The sequence below is a fragment of the Diprion similis genome, chromosome 9, assembly GCF_021155765.1.
Source record: "Diprion similis isolate iyDipSimi1 chromosome 9, iyDipSimi1.1, whole genome shotgun sequence".
NCBI lineage: Eukaryota > Metazoa > Arthropoda > Insecta > Hymenoptera > Diprionidae > Diprion > Diprion similis.
Window position 1 is genome coordinate 8,178,505 of NC_060113.1, and position 24,289 is coordinate 8,202,793.

Below are 24,289 nucleotides of genomic sequence, written 5' to 3' on the forward strand. Positions count from 1 at the left end.
CGAGTAATCGAGCTCTTTGCTTGAAAAGAAAACTTCGAAACAATAATTAATAACAAAACTCCCCGCATAACAAATGAGCTTAGTTTCTGTTACCCTTCTCCGTCCTCTTCATGTCATTTTTTTACACCCATAATTGTTCTGCAATGCATTAAGGAAGCCCAATATTTAGTGAACAAAAACAAATAGTATACCTTCTGTTTCGACAGGTGGACTGAACCTGTTTTCTCTGGTTACAATATCGTAAAAATTGGAGCTCTCTGTGGTGCGTTGGAGTTCACGTATTGCACCAGCCGATCCTAACGGATAAGCGGTGACACCGGAGGTCGTGTCCTTTTCGTTTTTCACCAGAGCGTCAGCAGCCACGAAGGGAATTATCCTGAATAAAAAAATGACTCGTCATTAGATATTCGCGATGGCTTGCGAGAGAGAAAGTAAAAAATTTAATTAAGCACAACGTCGGGACCGCGCAGACCGTCGCCGTTCTCCATTGATTCACCTGACGTTTGGAAGGGACGGAGGCAGCGTTGGTTCGTTGTAATAATCGTAGTCCTCTATCTTTTCCCTCTGAGTTATATTCAAAATGGCCTCAACATCAGGAGCTATTGATCGGACAGGAGTGATGGTCACCCCCTCAGCCTGACCGACGGAAACGTTCGTTTTCAGCGTGACGTTCATCATGAAAATATCGTCACGCATCAGGATCGTCGTGGGAAAAGTTGTGACCGATTCTTCCTGCGTCGAGGTAATCAGCTTCTCCTCGATGGTTTCGGCGTCTCTGTGTCGCTCCCGCGTTCCGAGGATCAACTCGTCCGTCGGTCCCGACGAATTGGATGCCGTTGCAGTGCTGAGAACCATCGCTTCCGTCGTTTTCGCCTCATCGTCAAGTCCCTGCTCCAAGGCATCACTCTCTGGTGCCCCGGACGTGCTCATTTCATCGCTAAGACTCCAACCTTCGGCTGAAGTAGTTTGTTCCGGTGTTGATACGGTGCTAACTGGAGTCTTGATCTCGTACATCGTGGTCTCCTGCACGGTGGTTGACTCTTTTGACAAGGTTGAAGACTCGGAGCTGGTGATCGCCTACATAAAGGTGCGGATAATTGATCCACGTTATTTTAAATAAATTAAGGTTCAAACTCTGTCCTAGCATCAAAAAAAAAAAAAAAAAATCCGCACTAGTTTGAAACAGTTTAAACAAAAGTGTAAATCGAAAAAATTGTAGAGCAAAGAGCAAGAATTTTTCACTTCAGTCAATTAGCTAGCAACTATTATAATTACACAAGTCCACCAAAATAAAAAAGCTGTGTGTGCTTGGGGTCGGATTCTATTTTTCTTGCGAAGTTTTCCCCGCTGAACACGAATCTGAAGTCAGAATTGGGGGTCGATGTAAAAAATCTTGAAAAAAAACCCATAAAAACCATGTTTTAGCAATTTTTATCTATATGATTGTTATATTTTTATAATGAATGTCGTTTCCGGACACGTTTGTCTTCGAATGACCTATATAGTGGATTTGTACCTCGCTTTTTTCCTTTTGTGTTTGTGGACCTGTGTTACCATTTCTTCAGACTAGACAGCTAATATTATCCCAATCAAACTTCACTTCAGGGGAGTTTGTTTAATTGTTGAATTCTGGTAAAAATACGTCACTGTGTTGTTTTTTCATCAATCGAATCTCAATCAATTGTTGCTTATGTCAGTTATGACCAAATCCGCTACTATTCACCGGATATAAATTCTATTTTTACAAAATCCTCGTTAAAATCATTATATGTCGTATTTTACAAACTTATGCTGTATTGAAGAATGATTCGTTATTAAAAATACAAATCAGGTGTCGTACGAAAAAAAACTATTAATACACGAAATGAGCCGCGATGTATGAAATTCAGATGAAAAATACAATTTTGGTAATTGAAAGCACGTATAAACAATTAAGTATGACCTTTCTCAAATTATCGACTCCTGAACTTTTCTCACATGAATTTTATCGCTTTTCCCATTTTATACTTTTATACTTATTTCCATGTATCAAGAAAAAAATTCTTATCGATGTAATTGGACCTATTGAACTTCAATTTTCCTTCATGAACCTTGATTCTGTGATTTTTCGCTACTTTGATCGATTTTTCTGTTCGGTCGTACGTCCAACACATCTTTAGCCGGAAGTAGTTACACTTGCCTCATCGGAAAAAGGAGTCGAAAAAGTGTTGGACATCTGCAACGTCGTAGGTATTTCCGGCTCTCCGGTCGTATGAGGAAATATCTCGTTTCCCATGCTGTCTGTCTCGAAGGTTGGCGTCGTGGAGGATTCACCGTTCGTGTAGGCAGACGACGTAGAATCCTCGGCCTCCACCTCCTCGGAATCAGTCGTGTAAGAGTCCCCCTCGATTATCCTGTGACCTCGACCCTCCACAATTGCATTTGATAGTATAGGACTCATCTGATTATCGACAGGCTGAAATACCCCCGTTTATAATCTCTCTCGAGTATCTATTTCAACTTGTTTCTGCCTGTCTCTCATCTTTTCCATGATCTTTCGGATCTTCCTGCAATTCACCACGTGGTACTCTCCGTCAAATTTAAAAGATATTCTTCGTTATAATTATGCACGCGACATAAAATATCGAGGAGTTACCTGTATAGATACAAGATTTTCTTCCGCAACAATTCATTCAATTGTTAGTTTGAGTTTCAATTTTCATCGTCTCGGCAATCAACAAATTGTTAATAATAGATTAGGTGTTTTTTTTTTACGAAACAAGATCATCACTTTCCGCTTCAGACTCTTTTCTGTACATTACTTGATTATTCTTCGATTTTTACTTTTGATTGTTTGATTTTTGCTAATTCTTCTTAACCATGCCGACGTTTGATTAATCGTTTTTTTTTATTTTTACTTCATTAAAATACGGGAATTGTTTGATCAACCAATTACGTCTAGAATCGCGGATATTATTGGCTGATGAGCGTTTTTAAGTGCGTATTGCTCATCATTATAGACAAAATCTAAAATTCTAGATAATCAAATTATACTCAGGTGCTCAGCATTATTACTGCAGCTTTACCAGCAATCTCATAGAATAATCTAAACTAATATTATAAAAAGGTAAAGTTTGTTTGTGTGTTTCAATGCAGGGTGTAATCCCTGGAACTACTGAACCGATTTTCAAAATTCTGTCACTTGTAAAAAGCTAAACTATGCCTGAGTAACGTAGGCTATAAGCCATTTTCATAAGATTAAGTTTTTAGTTTGAATTCTCAATAATTGTAAATTATATAAAAAAAAAAAAAGTATATCATGTATCTAGAGCGTAAAAGACGGCTTAAAATTATATTTTGACGCACAGTGTTGAAAAAAGTCGTATTTCACAACCCGAATATCGAGGTGCAAAATTGAATTTTACGCACAGTTGTCAAAAAGCACTGCTTCACTGCTTTATCGGCGTGCGTAAACCAAATGGTTGGATATATGTGAAAATAATGTACTAGAAAAGTACTCATCATCGGTAGATCTAAAAAAAGTCATCCGTGCGATGCTCGAACGGGTCGGCTAGTTGAATATACGAGCACAAACACGTATATACACACATACACAGCAAACCTGATTACGACCGGCTATCACTCTACTCTGTTTCGTATTTAAAATGGATGACATCGTCCGATCGCATCACGACAGTCGATAAACAAATCATACTTGGATGCTCCGTATCACCACTGCGACTTCACCAGCGATTTTCAGGGGCTTGAGACCAAGCTATTACATACGCAAATACTCAAAACAATGACCAGCTATCCCATTGCTGTAAATGAGTGGCAATTGATATTGATCGGTCAGGTTTCGTGATCCAAATTTTGTTTAAAATTTCTTACGTACAGGATAATCATATCGTCATTTAAATCACGACTTTTCTCAAAATGTGACTTTTTGAATTTTAACCTTGATTTTTTATGCGATCGAAATGAGAAGCGCCGATTTTCTCAAAAAATATTGAGCCATTCTCAAAGAGGAAATAGATTTTTCTCCATTTTTTTTTGTCTTAATGTAGTCCCTAAGTTCTAGGTTGCAATCTTTACGTTCCATCGTAGAAACTCACATGGTAATAAAGTTTTCCCTTTGAATGATCATTCCGATATACAGTAATATTCGATAATGTCTTGGCCTTTCGGCTAACTTGGTTGCAATCCGAAACAAAATGCGAGTTCGATTTTATACGAATTATGTGACAATGATTTCCAATCTCTCAAGTCGACTGCATCGTCAGTCGTTGTTGTCACATAATTCCTATAGAATCAAATTTCGCATTTTGTTTCGAGCTGAGAAAAAATTAGCCGGAAGGGCAAGGCATTAAAGGATATTACTGTGCGTGGACATTTTTTTTCTTCAATAATTGCTATGTACTTTTTTACGAAATAAGTGTGAAAGTGCATTTTACCTCAGTACCACACCTTTGATTTTGGAAAAACTTGAACCGAATATTCCGAGACTAAAAATAAGAATTTTAAGACCTTGTCGAAATGGCGATTTTAAATGAACCCGAGATATGAGCATTGACACAACGACATACACCGGCGCAGATAAATCATTCTTCGAACAATTTGATAAGGCGATGTCTGTCCTAGGCACCCAAGATTCTCATGGCATCATGTCAGCTGAACTTGGCAAAGTTATCACCACGAAATACTCCACTCCAATGGAGTTGTGAGACATTTCCGGTACTATTAAAATCACCGCATCTAACAAAGCTTCAACATTCGAATCATCAGTTGTAGAATATTCGCTAATTTTTTAAAGCAAAATTGAAGGTAAGCTACTGGAAGTAAACTGTAATTCTATAATTATTATATTTCGTTAACAAAGTGTATTTGCAGCGACTGAAAATTTTTTTTCAGTGTGATGTGAGTTTCTACGATACGATTTAGATTCCAATCTAGAACCCAGAAACAATGAAAGTCGTAAAACTCGTAAAAACGTTTCCACTCAAAAATGGCGTGAAAAATTCTAAAAAAATGCTACTTATTTTTACTGTTTAGTTACAACATAAAAAATTAAGACTGAAAAGCTGAAAGTAACATGATTCCTTGAATAATTTTTCAACTTTACAATCAGAACAATTGAAAGCTCCGAATTACTACAGCAAAAATTCATCTTTACGTCTATGAAGAGAGATGAAAATTGTTTCTGGGGGCATAATTTCACGGTCTCGTTCTAATCGTAAGTACAGTACTACGTCATTATAACAGAACGCAAGGGGGTTAGGGACTTAGGGTTTGAAAAAATTCATCGTCGGTGCATTCCCTCATTACTTTCTGGAGAACTCGGGTGTCGCATGTGTGTGAATGCGTCCATAACCATCACGACTCCTCGATATAAGAGAATCACGGTGATGTATATATGCCTTCGACGTCTAAACACGCATGATTCGACGCAATCGCTCGTTCGCTTATACCGAGAAGTCCGCACCAAAGTTGGGAGACCTCGGTTACACAGGCCCGCCAAGTACCACTTGTTTGATTTTTTTCTGGATTTTCAATTCCATTACGAGTTGCTAATCCTTCACTTGCAATCACGTAATGGTAGCCAAGGTTCGGTAGCATACTCATAGTTGTTAGGCGTCAAAAGCACAGAGAGTGTGCACTGCTTATATCTCGCATGGAAAATGATATTGAATTTCAATCATGCTTTCAACGTAAATTAATAGACATCTACTTGGCAGTAGTATGTGATTTGAATTGTTTTTTTTTTTTTTTTTGTACAGGGAATGAGGATATTTATTTTTGTACAGTGTTCTCGTGAAATGAATTTTCTGTATAAAGTGATTGAATGAAAGAAGGCATTTTTGTAAATAATGACCACATTCAATGTACTTGGTGAAAGGCTTTTACACCAGAGATGCTTTTTGGGTGGATAATACTACTTTTCGTACAAATTTTATGGTATGGTACTCGTTCTTTGGTATAAGCTACTTTTTGTAGACATTGATAAGTTTGAAATGCAGAGAATTGTTTTAGAAGAAAATCATTGTTATTTTAAGATGGTCTTATCGCACATCTAGTTATTTCAAAGATGTTATTGATTGTCAGACCAAGTTTACCCGATCACATGTGCATACATTTAGGTTTCGCAAGACTGATAGCTTTGCGTCTAACCTTATCAAGTGCTCGGCAGTTCATTAAACCAATTCGAACTAGTCGAATAATTATGACTAATTTGTAGATTTACACTTCATTATGAACTTATGACTATGAAACACATGAATATTATTTCCATTAATTATGTTGGACAAATTGAATCAGTGTCCAAAACTGGTTTTGGCACTGTGACTAGACAGTTATGTTGTTAATATTGTGTCGAAACAATTCTTTTACGTCATTTATAAATTTTTGCCAAAAATCGTTTAACTAACTTCACTCGTTCCAAGCTTGATGTGCCTTGTACAGGCCCGGTGGAAGTTGTGTGGACTATGTGGAGCATTCCACACGCCGAGTTTTGGTGAGTATGAAATTCCACATCCTGAATTTGGTTATTTCTTTAGTAATTTAGTTATTCTGCAAACTTCATGTCAAATGTAAATAGGACACTTTTCCGACTTAGTAGTGTTGATAACATGGCGACTAGCCTGCTACGTCGGTAATGTATCAATTTACCACAGCTAGATGGCGTATGCGTTTTAGGTCAACTGTTGTAAGCTGTGGTGTTCTAATGTGTGTATAACCGCACTGTTAGTTACATACACAATTGCACACGTCAATGTAGTTGAACAATCTAGAAAACGTCCACGAACCGATTGTGTACAGAATTCCTCACAAAATTTAGATGCAGATATAAGATAAACTGAGCAGGGTCGTCGAACACGTAACTTCTTCAAACGCAGGCTTAACGCGATATAGCAGTCCTACCTTTACCGACCGAGCGAATACATTCGTTTTCTTCATATATTAAATGAACAAACGATCGGAATGAGTTGAAATTTCGAGGGTGCATAGCTTTTTTGTAGCGGAATCGAAGAAGGTTACTCATATTCCGTAAATCATCAAAAAAATGTGTGGTTTTTTGACGCGTGTCGCTATTCCCACATTTCCCGCACTTCAGGTGCAAAAAAGTGCATATTTGAGGGACCTTCCGCCATTCTCGGAAGAATTAGGAGTAAAATGATCCATCGTGAGACTTTTCATGCAATATTGAGGCCACTAAAAGAAAACTAGTGATTTCAATAATGTCCCTTTAGCGGCCTCAATATTGCATGAAAACAGTTAATTGACTCAATTTTGAATTATAAGGTTCAGTCGAATTATGCTTTACTCGATCGCGATATGAAAGGCTTTTGTTGAATCAAGGAATTCGCTTGACTAATTCATTTTGACCAACTAACTAAATCGAAATTTCGCAATTGAAGTCATCGTATGTGGAACAAATACGGAATGCTAGATTGAACTAAATGGACCCGAACAAAATCTATTTTGTTGGTTCAAGAATTCCTTTCCCTCCGTGCAATGTTGAGGATATCCTGGGCTTGTATTTGCTCTGAAAACCATGCTGACATGGGATTCTGCTATGACTAACGAATTTCGGTATCGACTCATTATTTCAATGTAATCCGTTATAGCCTTCAGGTATTACTTGACGGAAAAATCAATCACGTAAAACAAAGCGTTACACATCTCACGCATGTTTCCACCGAGAGTTATGAATCGAAGAATACAACAAACCATAAATAGTGTAAAAGCAATTATTAGCAGTTTGCATCATGTGGCATAAAAATTTCTAAATCACATGGTCATGAATGAATGAACAGAAATTGTAGGAATAATAGAGCTAGATTTGACACTTGCTTGCCAATCAGTGAGCCAGATCAAAGTACATGTGCATCTGAAAGCTGATTGAAATATTATAAACGATTATACGATCTCTCGTCTACATTAGATAGTGACTTCCACCAAGCAACGCTCTCATGATTAGGTTAGATTTCACACCATGATATACATATTTGATTACGTTATCATGAATATCGTACAAGAGTAGTCATATTCTGAATATTTAAAGGGGTTAGGTACCCTTGAGTGCCATAAAACAGGCCTTTTCTCAAATATTATTTTTGAAGTTATGCATAACGATAGACGCCTGATTTTTTTTAGATGAATCAACATGAATTGCCTATTCATCAGATTCATTCACACTCGAAAAAAAGTCATTTAGCTTCAGTAATCAAAAAGTTATTAGCAATAACGTGCAGAGTTGAACGCGGTGTACCATTGAACGGTGAACATGATTTCGGGTAATCAACTCATCTAAAACAAAATAAAAAAAAAATGATTCTACAATCTAGAAGATGTTCACTACAGCTTGTTGGGAGCAGATTTTGAAAAAACGAACTTAAAATCTATTTTTTCTTGCAGTATTCAATTTGCTCCTCTTGTTCGGGGTAAGATTTTTTTTATTTTTTTTTTCACGCATTTTCTCCGTTTTGCTCCTAATATGCTGTAAGGACTGTAACTATCTACCTTAGTTTAAACTTTCATCTAAATCATTCGAGCGGTTTTCGAAATTTCATGTTCACCGTTCAATGGTGCACCGCGCGCAATGCTGCACGTTATTGTTAATAACATTTTGATTATTGAAGCTGAATGGCTTTTTCTCAAGTGTGAATAAGGAAAACAAATGGATGACTGAATTTAAAACAAATCGAGAGTGTAGAGCTATTCGTGACTTTAGACATAATGTTTGCAAAAGGCCTGTTTTACGGGTCTTTAAGGTACCTAATTCTCTCATTTCTTAAACTTACCTCAATGAGGTTGAACACTTCATCAAAACTACAGTACGAAGAAGCTGTCGAATTTTCCACACTCAACTTGGGTAATTAGAATATTTTTATCACCGGTACCCAAATGTATTTCCAATTAGACATCGAGATTAGGTTTGATGTGATAAGACTCCGTTTAGAATTAGATGGAAACAACTATGCTACACCAAAAGGCTCTGCAGCTTTTATTCTGTTGCGTGTGTCATTACAGCTTTTGTTCGAGTCGTTCATATGTGGAGTAATAATAATTGGTATCTTGATAATCTCTAATCTTGCGTCTCATTTCCGCTGCATTGCATATTGAGTCGTAACTGATGAATAAAAACGTATCTAGCTAAAAATAATCGCCAGGCTGTTGGACTCATTAATAGAATTATTTATTGATGATTACCTGACAAATATCTCTTCTTTTGTGTAAAATATACTTCATAAATTTTTCACCCGTACGTTTCAGAGTATGTTCAAATGCTTTCTTATTCATTCTCCCGATTATTTTAACAACTTGGTTTTCATAACCCTAAAAGTGAGGGCATCATTGTTTGAGAATACGAAGCCATATTGGCTGCGTTTTTACGGCGCAATATTATTATAGATGAAAAAATCGATCTAAATGATATCTACTGATTTATTTCTTATGTTTACAAACTTTTCAACATTGGTTCTGACATTATTTCCGTCCGTTCATTCGCATCATGTGTAACGTAGTCGACTGATTGTTTACGAAATACGTTGTTCAATGAGAGCCAAGCTTTCTGTATATTTCAACCCTTGCTTTTCGATTTTTGTTACTATCAAATGACTTCTGTAGGTGCCAGGTCTGCGCTTCTTCGATGAACCCACATGAGAGAAGCAATAGATGCTTGCATCCACCTTCAAACAATGTACTAAAATGATGGTACTGCACCATATTTCACGTCAAAATGTATTGCTTTGTTCGTACCAGGTCCCACCCGATTGACGTACATTGGGACGTTCAATTAAATATGTGGGGCATTTCACGTCAAATTAGCAGCCCATGTACTTCACTTTCTTCGATTCCGATCATTTTTTAGTTTTTTGTCCTTATCGATCTAAAAGGGTCTCGCGAATTGTTTCAGATTTTCCTTAGTAATTGGTGAAATTTATACAAAATCATAAAACCAATTACGAAGACGCCGTTTTTTGAAATCTTAAAAAATCCAAACTGTTTCTATGATTCATAATGTAATTTTTGAGCACCACACGATAACAGGATCTCAATATTTGTTTTTTGTTTCTTGCAAGTTTCTAGCTTTTTCGTGTCAGAATTATTATTGTTATTTTTTTATTCGTTTCTTTTATATGCCTCGATTTAAATAGATCGCAGCATCACATTATTTTCATGATTTCGTGATCTATTTAGACCGGGGAATAGAAAAATAATAAGAAAACTTCAACTCCGACGAAAAAAATAGTATATGTTGAGATCCAATTATCGTGTAGTACTTAAAAATCACATTTCAAATCATAGAATCTATATGATTCTTATCCGATTACAACGGTATATAAAAAATCGGAAAAAAATTCCAAGACCTTTTTGAGTTGGTATAAACGTCATAATAAAAGTGATGGAAATCGCAGAGGCTGAGGTACATGGGCTACTAATTTGACGTGGAATACCCCATATATACATACCAAATCTTATAAATGATATAAAACATGACTTACTTTACATGACTTACAAACGTGACTCATTTTACGGAAAAACTCTACCATCATACTTACATCAACTTTCAGCAAGCTGTTTCAGGTTGCCTTTTGGGAGTAAATGTCGGTCATAATTTCGCACAAACATTATTTACACAAAGAAAAAATTGGATCGTGGTAAACACCATGGACGATGCGTCTGTATGTCTAGCCTTGGATTATGGATGATTTTCAACCATGAATGGTCGCAGTCGGTCGCTACTGCCAAGCATATGCGATTGGTCGCCTTGTTTTGTAGACTGATTTAGGTTAGGTACAACTGATATATTTCGGCTCTCCGTTCACCGATTGCATTGATGTAAAGCTTAAATGAAAGCTCTTCAAAACTATGTTCTCAATAAAATTGTCAGCAGTCACGGCTGATCTCGAAAGGGGAGAAATATGTTATAATATTTTCGCTGTATAGGCTCATCACCACAGTAAAAAGACCGCGTCTCGCGCGTAATTTTTTTTTTTTCCTATACTTAGCGCGAGACATTTTCGTGTCTCTTGATTTGTTTACCGTTTTGATTATTCAGTAAGCCTGAAATATATATCAGAAAATTACAGATGATTAGCGGTCCAATATACAGGCAACGGTAATAATGGTGATCGTGATGATCTAAATACATTTTCGGGAACCGTTTTTGATTTATATCGTCGAAATTACATGGCAATTGCATTCTATTTGTACATGAAGCATAACGCCTGTTGAAATAGAATTAGATATACCGTTAATTATGAAGCGAAAACATATTTTCACGGAAAAAGCACTAGAAGAGGACAGATAAGCAAAAGATTAAGCGCGTAACATGTAATTTGCATGTAAAAAATCAGGCTTCGACGTCTCTAATACTTTTTCAAATATTCTTGAAAGAATATTAAACAAACTTTTCTATTATCTTCAGATTACGAAAAAAGACTAAGAAAATGAAATGAACAAACCATGAAAAGTGAGGCTTGAAGCACGCAGAGTCGGATCCTCTAGTAAACATATTCTAAGACTTTAGAACATACCCATATTAAGACATTAAAATTGGGTATAAGCTCCACTCCTGAAGTTGAGTGCACGTTCGAATTCAGGACGTCAAGGTTTCAAAAAATTTCACACGATATCAGGTAAGCCTACATAACTTTACGCGACTTCGGGTGATTTGAAGTAACTACACATGATGCCAAGGAACTTCCAGTAACTCTTGATGTAACTTCAAAGGACTCTATCACCTCACGAAACCTCAAGTGACTTCAAATAATTTCAAAAAACCTAACGATGTACACCTGACTTCAAGAGTGATTATTTGCTCGACATGAAATTTTTTTTAAGGCACAAAAAATTAGTTTATTCCTGACTCAACCGAAATGTTCACTTTTTTTTACCTGAAAAGTGGAACGGAGTAGCATATGATTCCCTCTTAAACTTTTTTTAGTAGGGATGACAATAGAAATTAATAAAAATAAATAGTACACATTGTTTATTTGTATTTAAACTTTATAAAAAATCTCATTTCACTTTATTTTTACAAAAATTACTAGATAATGAATCACGTGATTCACAACACTAAGAAAAAAAGTTGCTCCACGGTCGGCATCGTATCTCCAGTAAATGTTGATCGATCTACAAAATTTAAAAAAATACTTGCCAAATAAAGTTGTAGTTATAGTATGTTCAACCGGATTTTTGATATTTGGATTTAAAAATTTTATAAAAATTATTGAAGTGTAAAATTTATGATGTCAAACGAATACTTTTTTTAAACTGCCATAAATTGCTAAATTTTTCGAAATTCAAAGTTCCGGCTCGACATACTACAACTATATTTTATTTCATAAGAATTTTTTTTAATTTTGCAGACCGATCGACATTTATTGGAGATACGATGCCGACCGTGGAGCAGCTTTTTTTCTTAGTGTTGTGGATCATGTGATTTTTAATATAGTAATTTTTGTAAAAATAAAGTGGATAAATTTTTCACAAAGTTTAAGTACTAATAAACAACATGTACATGTTTTATTAATTTCTTTTGTTATCCCTAGTAAAAAGATCATTTTTTTAAGCGCATTTTTGACGCTACTAGACGTATGTGAGGCCTTAACTCTTTTGCAGCTTCCAAGTAATTGAATTGACATTTTTCAACTAGATTTACGTTCAATACCTCCCTGAATAATTTTCAAGTGATGTGACAAGAAAATGTAAACCCAATAAAGTAAAAACAAACAAAAAACCAACTGTGTTCAATACTCCTCAAAAATTTGTGTCACGGCAGTGAGTCATTTTTATATCGGACAGAGTACTGGAATACCGGGTAAAGTGCACGAAAAACCAAGATATCAGAGGAAAATCTGAGAACGTCTCCGTGTCGCTGGACACGTAAATTTCCTCAAGGGTAAGAATAATAATCATTTCACATGCATTAGTAACGTCCTTCACTGAATGCAGTGTATTAAAATTATATCGCGACAGTATCAGAAAACTGAATAACCAAATGTGCATTTGCCAAATTATGTTATTCCATTGGTCAATTCAATTAATTCACGCCAAGCTTACTTGCCAGGTTGACCAACTAGTTGCGTGCAGACACTAGCTAGCAAAATTTGCGAGCACCTCGAGGCTATGTTGCGTTGAGAATTTGAGACAGCCAAAATATGGTGGATCTGCTTTTAAGGGAAAACTTCTGTGAAATTTTGAACAAAGGGAAGTTTTTTCCATTCTTACATGGTTAAAAATAGTATAAAAAAAATTATTCCTTCCATTTTTAGGTTAGAGTATTACGTACATTGGAAAAAACATGGATGAAAATGTTGGCGCAAAAAACCTCTCGAAGAAGATTCTGCCCCCCGCTGCAAAAAATTCTTTGCATATGCACTTTCATTACAGAAGATTGAAACTTCGATTCAAAGCCTATATTAGCATAGCCTAAAAATTGGTGGAACGCCCTGAAGTCAACATAACCTAGAAATGCTTGCACGTATTGACAGATCACCTCGGGAACTAACCAGGGACAGTTAACCACCGTGCCTGAGTGAATGAAAATCTTTCCAAATGCGTACTTGGATCTTCAGTTTTCTGAGACTCTTAGGGTATATATAATCGCCGAGGTATCCGTAAAAAGAACTTACATGAAAGTGCGTTTCCTTTCGAAAGTTGGCGTAATCTTTGCTGACGAACGCGTACGAGGCGTAGTTCTGAGTAGCCTTCACCTCGATGCTTCCACCTGTGGCATTACAAAAATCAGGGTTCGAATCAACAAATCCCACCTTCGCGTTGCGCCCCGATTACGTTTCGCAACACACGCTATCCACATGTCTGACGGTACTCACTGCAATTGTAGGTCGATGGACAACATTGACCTTCTCTAACAATTGGGCTACAGCCCTGGAGCGGTGGAGCGCAAGCCAGTGGCACACAACGCACGACTCCCATGGCACAGAAGCAGTTGTCGCAGGGTGCCTTCCCCGCAATATCCCTCACCATCTCACCTTCGTTATAGACTCGATTTCCCACGCGACAACCTGATAGAGTATAATAACCTCAGTAAAAGCACAAGATCATGCAGCCCTCGAGGCTCCTGAGTTACATTTTCCTCAGCCACGGGACGCTAATTAATCAGACATCACTGAGAAAAATTTCATATCGTTACGGTTGCCAGGAAATTATGGTCCAATTAGTATCGTTACGGTAACTCTTAAACATCGTTGCAATTACACGAATATGTTTCAGAAGTAAATATGTATTTTCGTTTTTCATTCTCTGATAGTTGCAATCGTCAATCTGTTTGCCAAGTTTATTGCATTTTTCAGAACAAGGCTTGAACATCACTTCATTATTTTACTAACATAAAATATAGTGGAAGTGACCATGCACAAACAAAAAAAAAAAATAATAAGACATACTAAATTCTCAGGTAAAGACAACTGTATAGTGTAACGACAAATTACAATTTTTCTTCGTGTAGTTAATTCAGAACTCCATATTCTAGGACTCACCATTCAAGGACAGCGATTGGGTCGTTGTCGAAGTCTCTTCACCTAAAACACGAACCATATAGTGTCGACAGTTGAGTAATATTAGCGGTATAGTTATCAGTTATTACTGAAAAGCCTCAATCTACATTGTACCGTTTCATATTCTTCAAAGAAACTTTGAAGAAACTAAGCTTCTTTTGAAGCGTTTACATTTGCTTCGTGTTAAAAGTGAATTCAAGCTCGGAAGTTTCAGAAGACATTCCAAGAGATATTGTCTCTTCCTCAATTGACTTGCTTCATCAATCGAACAATGGCTATTTATGTGGCATGCCCGTAAACCGTCGGTTTTTTTGGCAAGGATAAAGATTTCAGGACGAGCTGAAGGCGAGCCGGAAGCGAGCCAGAAGCGAGTACTGAAATTATCCGAGCCGAAATACGGTTTACGGGCATGCCACATACAATATTTTTTACAGTATGGGCATTGAAAAGCAAAACGAAGAGTGAGGTTATGTCGCGATCTGTTCGACGAAGCTACTTTATTCGGCAGTTTGGGATGCGCACTTCGAACTGCGCATCAAAACTGCAGAATAAAGATTTTATTCCGCAACTTTGTTCGCTGCCGTATAAAGCGTCGCTTTACAGAACGAAAACTGCCACAATAAGTGGACTTTTCAATGCCTATGCCGTAAAAATACTGTTAATTTTACCATACCGAAGACAAAACCATCTTTGTCTTACCCTGATCGTGGGTGCAATTATAGGCGACTGGACAGCAAGAGTGTGGAGCATAGAGGGGAGTGCACCCTGGTAATGGCAAGAGGCATTTCGGCCGGACACAACGCCGTGAACCTAGTATACAGTAGCAATACTCGCAACGTCTTGTTGCCATCATTGCGGAACCAGCGCCGTATCGAACTCCTTCAAAGAGGCACCCTGAACCTGCAAAATTTCAGTTTCACAGGAGAAATAAAACCCATATTGCAAGTTACAGTTATACGTACGATTGAACGTGCACGTTCGATATTAGGAATCTATTGTAAAAATGTTTACGTGACGAAACTTATTTAGAAAACAAGAATGTTTTTGGAGGATTTTGTGACAGTACAGTTTCATTTTAGTGATTTTGAAAGCATGATTCGACTCGCAAATGATTTAGTCAATCGTAAAGAAATTATCTTTTTCTTGAGTAAGAGTATCTCACGGTATAAGACTTATTCCAATTTTGTTTTTATTCATAAAGCTGGACTGCTTTATTATCGATTTGTTATAACTTATAGGCTGAAATGCCTAACATTTTCAGAAAATATTTCTTGAAGGCATTATTGCCAAACAACCCTGAACAAATATTAATCAAATTTGAGTGTATCTAGATACTGTCACTGTAGGAAGTGTCAAGTTTTGTATAGAAATATTATTAACGATCATACCATCTTCCTCTGTGACGTCATCTGGTTCGATATCTATGCGTCTTAGAGCATTTTCATTGTCATCTGAAAAAAGCTCAAAACAGTTCAACTTATTCTGTAACATATTGATTGGGTGTGTCACTATTAGGGATGTGAATGCAAGAACGGTTGTAATTAACGCCTGAATCCAAAACCTCATGTTTCTTCGGGACTTTTATAAAATGATAACAATTTCATCCAAATTCATGAAGAACCAAATCAAAAACATTTTCTGCTACAGACGTAACATTGTTTCGGTAAAGATCTGAGCAAAACTTTTCGGTTCCATAACCTTTAGTGCAGAATTTTTATCAGTATGCAAACACAATTGAAAAAGAAAAACGTTAACCTTTATAAAATGATTTATGTTGAATAAATCGAATAGTCTGCGGTAGGCGTAATCCAAAAAATTACGGCAACGAAAACTGAACTTCTCTCAGCCACAACTCGAGTTTGAAAATTTTGACAGTTACAGAAAATAATTTTTGAATTTAAAATAAAATGTCGCAACTATGCACAGTTGCTGAAAAATAGAAGCTTTTCGAGACGAGCAATATTCAATTACTACCATAATTGTCACCAACATCAACTCTTACAACAGAAATTCAGAAACTTTTCAGTGACTAAGCTAATAGGTGTGTCATTTCGATACCATAATAATATGTTGTAGTAGCAAAAGGTTTGAAGAATTGGATGTAAAACAAAATCTGGAATGCAAAATGTAGTATAAGAGCCTCAATTCCGCTTTCGTCATAAAATTCCTAATTTTTCTGGGTTATTCAATTTTCTAAGTTGACAATAAACGAATAATGTTCAATTCGCAACGAATTTCGGAATTGGAGTTGACTCTGATTTTCTTTTAGTTTTCATATATTTCAGTGTGTAAAAAACAGATTGTCATCGCTTCACCAGACTTTCCAGCCGGGGATATGAAATGACCACGCGAAGCTCACATTGACTCTGACATTCTGGTTCAAGAACAGATCCAGAGTTTCTGTCAAAGTAGTTTTCGACAAAGGCGCAAATGTTTCTCAGCTATAATTGAAAGTATCAACAATTTCTACATTTTCATCATATCGACGTTTTTTTTTTTTAACTCGTGAGATATTTCTTTGAAAGATTGCAAACTCATGATTAATTTTTTGATACGTTTGTTCTTTTTAGCGATTAGAATTTTTCAATTCCATAAAACATGTTCGTTCCCTGGTGAAAAAAATTCTTATGACACTTTATAAAAATTTCTAAGATTTTTGAAGGAATTTGAAAAACAATCGTAGTTCTTTAATCATGTTTTCTGTAGAATTTCGTGATTATTTTTAGATAATTATACAACCACCTGCTTCACCACGATTGTTTGCAGACGTTGATCGCTAGGATAAATACCATTTTCTGTAAATTATCGCAGGAATCTTCATTCACAGGAACTAGTTTCACATTTGATATTTCCATAAAATTAATCTATTGAGACAAGGTTAATCAAAATCATACGGCATCATCTTTTATTCCATCGCGGTCATACTCAAAAGCTGAAGAAAGTCTTTGATTACAAAAACCTGTCTGCTAAGTACTTAATTTGTACGTATTCATACCTAAGTACTTCGGTAAGTTTTCCTTGTGAAAGAGATGCGACATCTAGCGGTAGTTCACCAATAGTAACTAGTACGTTCTCGTAGATATTAGTAATCTTATTATAAAGAATCGTGCGTCGCAATTGATTGTCTTTTCTGGTGCGAAATTCTTTGGAAATTTCGTGATTTATAATTTCAAGTTATGAATTTAGTCGACACTTATAAGAACTCCCAGTTTTTACAATTATCCACGTAAACCTCTTAGTGTTCCTGTTCAATTTTATATTTTCGTACTTATTGGTAGAATTCCACTAAAGTTCGCACTTTTTATGAAGATTTACGAAGTTTTATCTACAGTTTTTAGATAATTGTGTTCCTTTTATTTTGATACTAGTTGTAGACAATTGCAACTTTCCGTAATATTTTATCGTGTGCTACGCGAAAAATTTACATGAAAACGATGATATTTTACGATTTCCAATGTTTGCCGTTTTTTCATAGAATATGGTAGAAATTATTTTCACCAGTGTGTGATTTAACCCTAAACGACAGAGTCATTAAGGTCGATTTTGCGAGACGATAGGCGGGAGTGACTTTTTCTAGAGTCCCTAGAAAAGAGAGTCAAGACAAGACAATCATGGATTTGAGTGCTTTTTCGGTATTTGTCGATACTAGTCGGATACGAACGAATGATTGATTGACAAAAATGTTCAATTTACAATAAATAAAAATTTTCGCAGTACTAAATCAACGTTATCTAAATAATGCGACTGCAAGATACATTTTCCGATAGTCAGATGGTAACGGAATTAGTTTGAAACATGTATCGTCATAATTCACATGTATTTAAAGACAAATACAAACATGACTTACAATATGATAGCTTTTTCTTGGAATCCAAGGTCAATGATAAAAAGCATCCACACAACTCAGCGTTTTAGCCCTTTATGGGTGCCCGTCTCGGAACTCTAAAAATTTTATTGAACACAACTTATGTCATACATGATCCATTTGACAAACAGCCTAAAACAGCCTAAAAGACCAAAATAAAAAACAAACCATGCAACGAGGAACCACTTTGGCCATCTGGTGCAACAATTCTCAAGAACCACTAGGCGTTACAGATGAAATGAGTAGATCGGTGTACTGAACCCAGATTGGCAACTCTCAAGAATAGATGTCATGCGAAATCTGAAGGTAAGGACATGGAATCCAATCTCAAATCAATAATGATGTTTCCATATGTGAATGGGCTGTCACGAGCATTGTGTCTGGCCAATAGCAGATTCCGGATCAGATGTATTTTTAAGAAGACGAACGATTCGTCAAGTTTGTTTGTTTTACCGAAAGATCAGGTTCGGAAAGCACAATGTTAAAATCTGATCTACAAAAGACCTTTCAATGAGTGCAACAACTGTTACATCGGCCAGACTAGCAGATTTCTTAAGATAAGAATCAATGAACACAAAGGCATATGTTCGTTGTTCCGAAAAAGCAAGGAACCTTGCCAAAACATAGGGTAGATTGCAACCGTATTGTTAACTCTTTTGAGGTTAGTATGCTCGGCCGAGATAAGAATTACAGGCAGATATTGATTGTAGTAATACACCAGGTGATAACGATGCTGTGAAATTGAGATCGGACACAGAGAATTTAAGTAATATCTTTTACAACCCGATCTCTAATAAGTAGACCTGTTATCCTTTCCTTAGTCGATGATCTGACTTGGTAACTTCGGCAGTTAGTCACCATCACGATATTCGACATCTGACACTATGCGGTCCTTTGTTTTGGCAGAGTCCGTCAGTCGCTCTAACCGCATTGGGCACATTTACACCTCCATAACAGTTTTGGTCTTAATTCATTGGAAAAATAATGTCTCCAAAAGAGCCGGATAAATAAATCATCTCTCGGTTTTCTTATGTTAAGGCTTTTTAATAATAGTAATAGTTTAGAGGAGAGAGTGGAATATCGGAAAGATTTATACCTAGCTCTGACCTTTTTACAGACGACGACTTAGGCTTATAAACAGCATATGATGTTGCTCAAGACACTTTGGTTTTGTTTACATGTAAAACTGCAAGAGTAGGTTCAGCGATTGACCTTAGGTGGTCCTTTTGTGTCAGAATTAGTAAGTATACCATTGGGTTTTTAATTTCTTATCTTATCTGTAACGTCTATTGGTTCTTGAGAATGGTTGTGTCTGATGGCCAAAGTGGTTCCTCGTATTCTTTGTTTTTTTGTTTTTGGTTGTCGTCGAAAGGATCATACATAACGTAAGTTGTGTTCAATCAAATTTTTATAGTTCTGAGGAGTGCCCCCAGCAAAGGGTTGGAAGGTTAACCTGTATAAATGTTTTTCATCATTGACCCAGGATACCAAGAAAAATCTATCATATAAATCAAAAAGAACGGTTAATTCGTCTACATAACCTAGAATACTATTGTCGCAGCTAACAGCATCGAAGAGTATCGTGTAAAACTGACTTGGTTCAGATGTTCGAAAGATGATTACTTCATTATTTCTTCGGGACATATCTGTTATTTTTCTAAATAGAACGAACACTTATCCCATGCTCGTATGCAGTATTTAATTTCACATACAACAAGTGGTTTCAAATTTAATTCCAGTAAATTCGATACACTTGAAGATCGTTTAGAAATCTGGCATACTTGATACCTTTGTCAATAGTATCTTCTGACTTTCCAACTCTAATATATGATCCTTACTTGAGGTAACTGAATAAATAAAAATCTCGCACAACGTATGTACTACGTAATGCGATGCGTATTGATTACCACCTTATTAGGTACGATTCAAACTTTCCGCAATACTATGCAGTTTAATAACGGCAATTGACTGGAAACTCCATTCTCTAGAGATTCCAGCCTTTACCAATTTTGAGCTGGCAAACTGCGTGGGAAAGCGGTGATACCTATAAGTTTGTTTAGATGTGTGACCAAAGGACGTGGATATACTGACGCCTCGATTCCCCGCAGACGATCTCCGAGCAGCATTCTTGGTCCGCAGAAATGCGGAGGCGACACTCGGCCGGTGTAGGAATTGGGGTTCGCGGACAGACGCGAAGACGACATCTCAGCGAGGCCTCGACGCAACGGCACTGCAGACACGGTTCTGAAGTGGAAACGACAGCGCCCTCCTCGTATCTGCGGCCTTCGTATCTACACCCTGAAAACAAAAAGGAGATATTGCAGTAGGATTAATTAATTTGTCGCCCTTAGGTCCTGAAGTTATGGCCGTCTTACAATAGATGTTTTTTTATGTATTTTATCAATCTAATAAATGGAAATGCATATTAAACAAAAAAAAAACAGGTGGAATGATTTCTCCTATGACAAGAATGTCACATGACATTACATTGCTCTATATCGACTTTTTTAGCGGTAAATTTTTTTTTCGAATTTTTATGCTCACGTAGACGAGTAAACACAGTCTTTGTATCACGATTTCTACTCGTCACTGGGCTGGATTGCCTTCGAAATTAGCAGTATGAGACACACAACACTGCTCCTCAGCTCTTCTTAGCTATAAAATATACAAGATATTTTTGTGGCTTTAATTCACCGTCTGAATTTTGTCGTGTAAAAACATTTTTGGCGAGTACGCAGAGGTTTATCAGCATTTTGTTGCTTGGAACGAGTAAAATCATAATCGCTATTCTGTTCGATACAGCGCGTTAGTAAATACTCGATACTTCGATCATGAAATATCAATTTTGCGGGATATTTACTAATGCAATTCTCATCCACAACATCGTCAGAGAGAATTTGATGCTAACAAAATATTGTCGCGTGTATTAAACAATTACAAAAGAACTGTACAAATATTCGGAGCATTAAAATATATGTCAATGGATCATCGTAGTGTAACGGGTTGAAAAACCACATTTTTCGGTTTTTTACCATATTAAATCCTCTAGGTCTTTCTTGGTAACTTACTCGATACTCTGAATGCCATGCCTAACTTTATTCTATACTACCAAGACGCTAAAACTTGTCTTATGGCGCACTTAGTCGGCCTCAGAGGTAAATTTGTCCGCTATAGCATAGGCTATAAATATTCGAATTTTGTACCAAAGTATTTTTCAATTTTCTTAATTTCACAATGATTTTGAAAGAATTGAGATTTTAAAATATGAATGTGTTTTGTTTTATCACGGTTCACTGAATTTCAGGCAATTCCAAAATAGCGAAACAACGGTTTTTCCTCGGCATGAATCGTTACGATAACGTTGCTAACTTCGATATGATTGCCAGAAATCTTTTTCGACTGGATGCAATATATTGTACACTGAAGAGTAAGAAACAGGCCACGTGACTTCAGCTTCCACGGATCAGCGGAAAATTTTCTTCGACGACTGAAAATGTGATGCTCAAAGTAATTCCCAATATCAAAAAACTCAGTCGTAACCTCATCTTGAAAATATTTAAATGTTCGTTATAATTGCCTGGTGCTTAATGGTTGGTTGTTGACTGAATCAATTTGGATCACGTTCTCGATATCATTTACTGCAGTCTTTTTTAATTGTGGACTCTTTCGATAATGTCTTCCGAAAACAGAATTTTAGCCTTGAAGCGCGCATTTCGATTTCAATTTTTCGAGAAACATTTGGTGTTGTGTGGATAAAATCTCGGAGATTTTCCAAAATGCCAGAATTAGTCTTCGAATTACAATTTCAGAAGAAAATTGAGTTGAACATTTTTAAACGTTAATTTTTTTCAGTCACTCAACGACTTTTTCAAAAGCAATATTCCAGAAGCGTATATCTCAACAACGAATAAACATTATCCAGATTTTTGAACGCGGAATGGAAGATTAGTTCTTCCACTTCCAAGAAAAATAAAGTTTTGGAAAATCGGTTAAGACGTTTGAATTTTACTCATGTTTCAAATAAGTCCCCTTTTTTCGCCCACCCTGTGTATTGAACATAAAGGCGAAATTCCGATATGCTCGTAACAATCGAGGTGAATAATTAAGAATTCAAAATGCAGATCACGAAGTAATTTTCCAAGCTATGAGAAGTTGAGCTGAGCATACATATATAATATATTCCTGTGTTTATTCAGTCAGGAATATTGGAAAGATTTCTTGAATCTTGAATGCGTAGTCATCTCTCATTCAAGCGTGCTGTTGAGCAGTTTCATCGTGACACCAACTAAATATACAAGTACGGCGGCATTTGCGTGCTAATAAATGTTACAATTAGAAATGCAGATTCTGAAGTATGAATAAAAAAATATGAAAATTTTGCAGCTACCTTCCGTTCGATCTGATTTTACGGTACGTTACTGCAGCTAAATCAAATTTTTTTTGTCATACATCAATTTGAAAGAATAGCTATTTATGTGGCATGCCCGTAAACCACCCGTTTTTTTGGCAAGAATAAAGATTTCAGGACGAGCTGAAGGCGAGCCGGAAACGAGCCGGAAGCGAGTACTGAAATTATCCGAGCCAAAAAACGGTTTACGGGCATGCCACATACAATATTTTTTACGGTATAGACATCGAAAAGCAAAACGAAGAGTGAGGTTATGTCGCGATCTGTTCGACGAAGCTACTTTATTCGGCAGTTTGGGATGCGCAGTTCAAACTGCGCATCAAAACTGCGGAATAAAGACTTTATTCCGCAACTTTGTTCGCTGCCGTATAAAGCGTCACTTTACAGAACGAAAACTGCCACAAAAAGTGGACTTTTCAATGCCCATGCCGTAAAAAGGATATATTTTCAATCGAAGTGTTCCTGTTAGTCTGAAGACTGTCTGATTTCTACATTATGTCGATGTTTAAACAATATTTCCATGATACAGTACGACAAATTCATGCAACGTGTAGGCAATGGTGTCCAACTGATTGGCTGAATGCTGACAGAGTGTTTTTGTCCGTAAAGTTTCCTTCGAGTTTCCTCAAGTTGGTCTCGTTCAATACTTCTTTTTTGGGTGAACTTTTCAGTTTACACCAAAAAATCGGAGGACACTCTTCAAACAGCTGTAAGTCTCAAACTGTCAACTTTTTTTCAATAAATGGTAAGTACAGAAGATGTGTGGAAAGACTTGGCCATAAAAGAATTGCATTTTTTCAAAATTGTTTCTATTCAAACATTTCATAATTTTTTCATACCATTTAAAAAGTACGAGATCAAATTTTTTTCAATTTTCGCACCTCCGATTTCAGCCACTATCTATTCTGAATCTACAATTTATTTCAAATTACACTGAGGACTTCGCCCGAACAAAACGATGAAGTCGCTATTAATTGCAAATTAACTGCCGTACACAAAAATCCACTACCAAGAAATTTACAAAAATGCGTCTCTGCATTCTGAAACAGTATAAAAACACTTTTCGATCAATATTCAATTACAGATATAGCATATTATTGCAAAATTTCATACCAACCTAAACAATAAATTTTTAACCCCCTGAGTGTCAGGCGAAAATGAGATTTTCGTGCCACTTTTGTGTTGGAAAAAAATTTTCCTGGATTTATCCTGCGATTTCAGTATAGCGGTTTTTGGGGTCGCTGAATCAAAATCTGAACTCTGATTTTGAAAATTCAAAATGTCGGATCCAGTATGGTGGACCACCACTTTTTCAATTGAATTCGATCAGATTTGAGCTTTTTGTCCGCTAAATGGATTCGTCATCTTGAATTTTTTAAATCTGATTTCAGATTCGTAATCAGCGATCCCGAAAACCTCTGGATAAGATTTTTTGATCGGATTTGATCAAATTTGAACTTCTCATCCGCCATATTGGATCCGCTATTTTAAATTTCACAAATCCGATTCCAG

The 24,289-nt window shown here is 36.5% G+C and overlaps 1 protein-coding gene and 1 long non-coding RNA gene across 2 annotated transcripts in view; one reads left to right on the forward strand and one right to left on the reverse strand.

Annotated features, from left to right (window-relative positions):
• LOC124410398 overlaps window positions 1–24,289 on the reverse strand; it is a 60,337-nt gene that overhangs the window by 6,676 nt on the left and 29,372 nt on the right. The window contains exons 2-10 of the mRNA XM_046888730.1: window positions 20,461–20,667; window positions 15,893–15,955; window positions 15,204–15,398; window positions 14,487–14,528; window positions 13,821–14,012; window positions 13,620–13,714; window positions 2,180–2,455; window positions 497–1,077; window positions 192–376 (exon numbers count right to left, since the gene is read on the reverse strand). Coding sequence (XP_046744686.1) covers window positions 192–376; window positions 497–1,077; window positions 2,180–2,455; window positions 13,620–13,714; window positions 13,821–14,012; window positions 14,487–14,528; window positions 15,204–15,398; window positions 15,893–15,955; window positions 20,461–20,667 — 1,836 coding nt within the window. The remainder of the gene's footprint in view (window positions 1–191; window positions 377–496; window positions 1,078–2,179; window positions 2,456–13,619; window positions 13,715–13,820; window positions 14,013–14,486; window positions 14,529–15,203; window positions 15,399–15,892; window positions 15,956–20,460; window positions 20,668–24,289) is intronic.
• LOC124410399 lies at window positions 5,404–19,445 on the forward strand. Its single transcript, XR_006929599.1, has 3 exons — window positions 5,404–5,479; window positions 13,260–13,265; window positions 19,434–19,445. It is a non-coding gene; the product is annotated as an uncharacterized LOC124410399 (long non-coding RNA).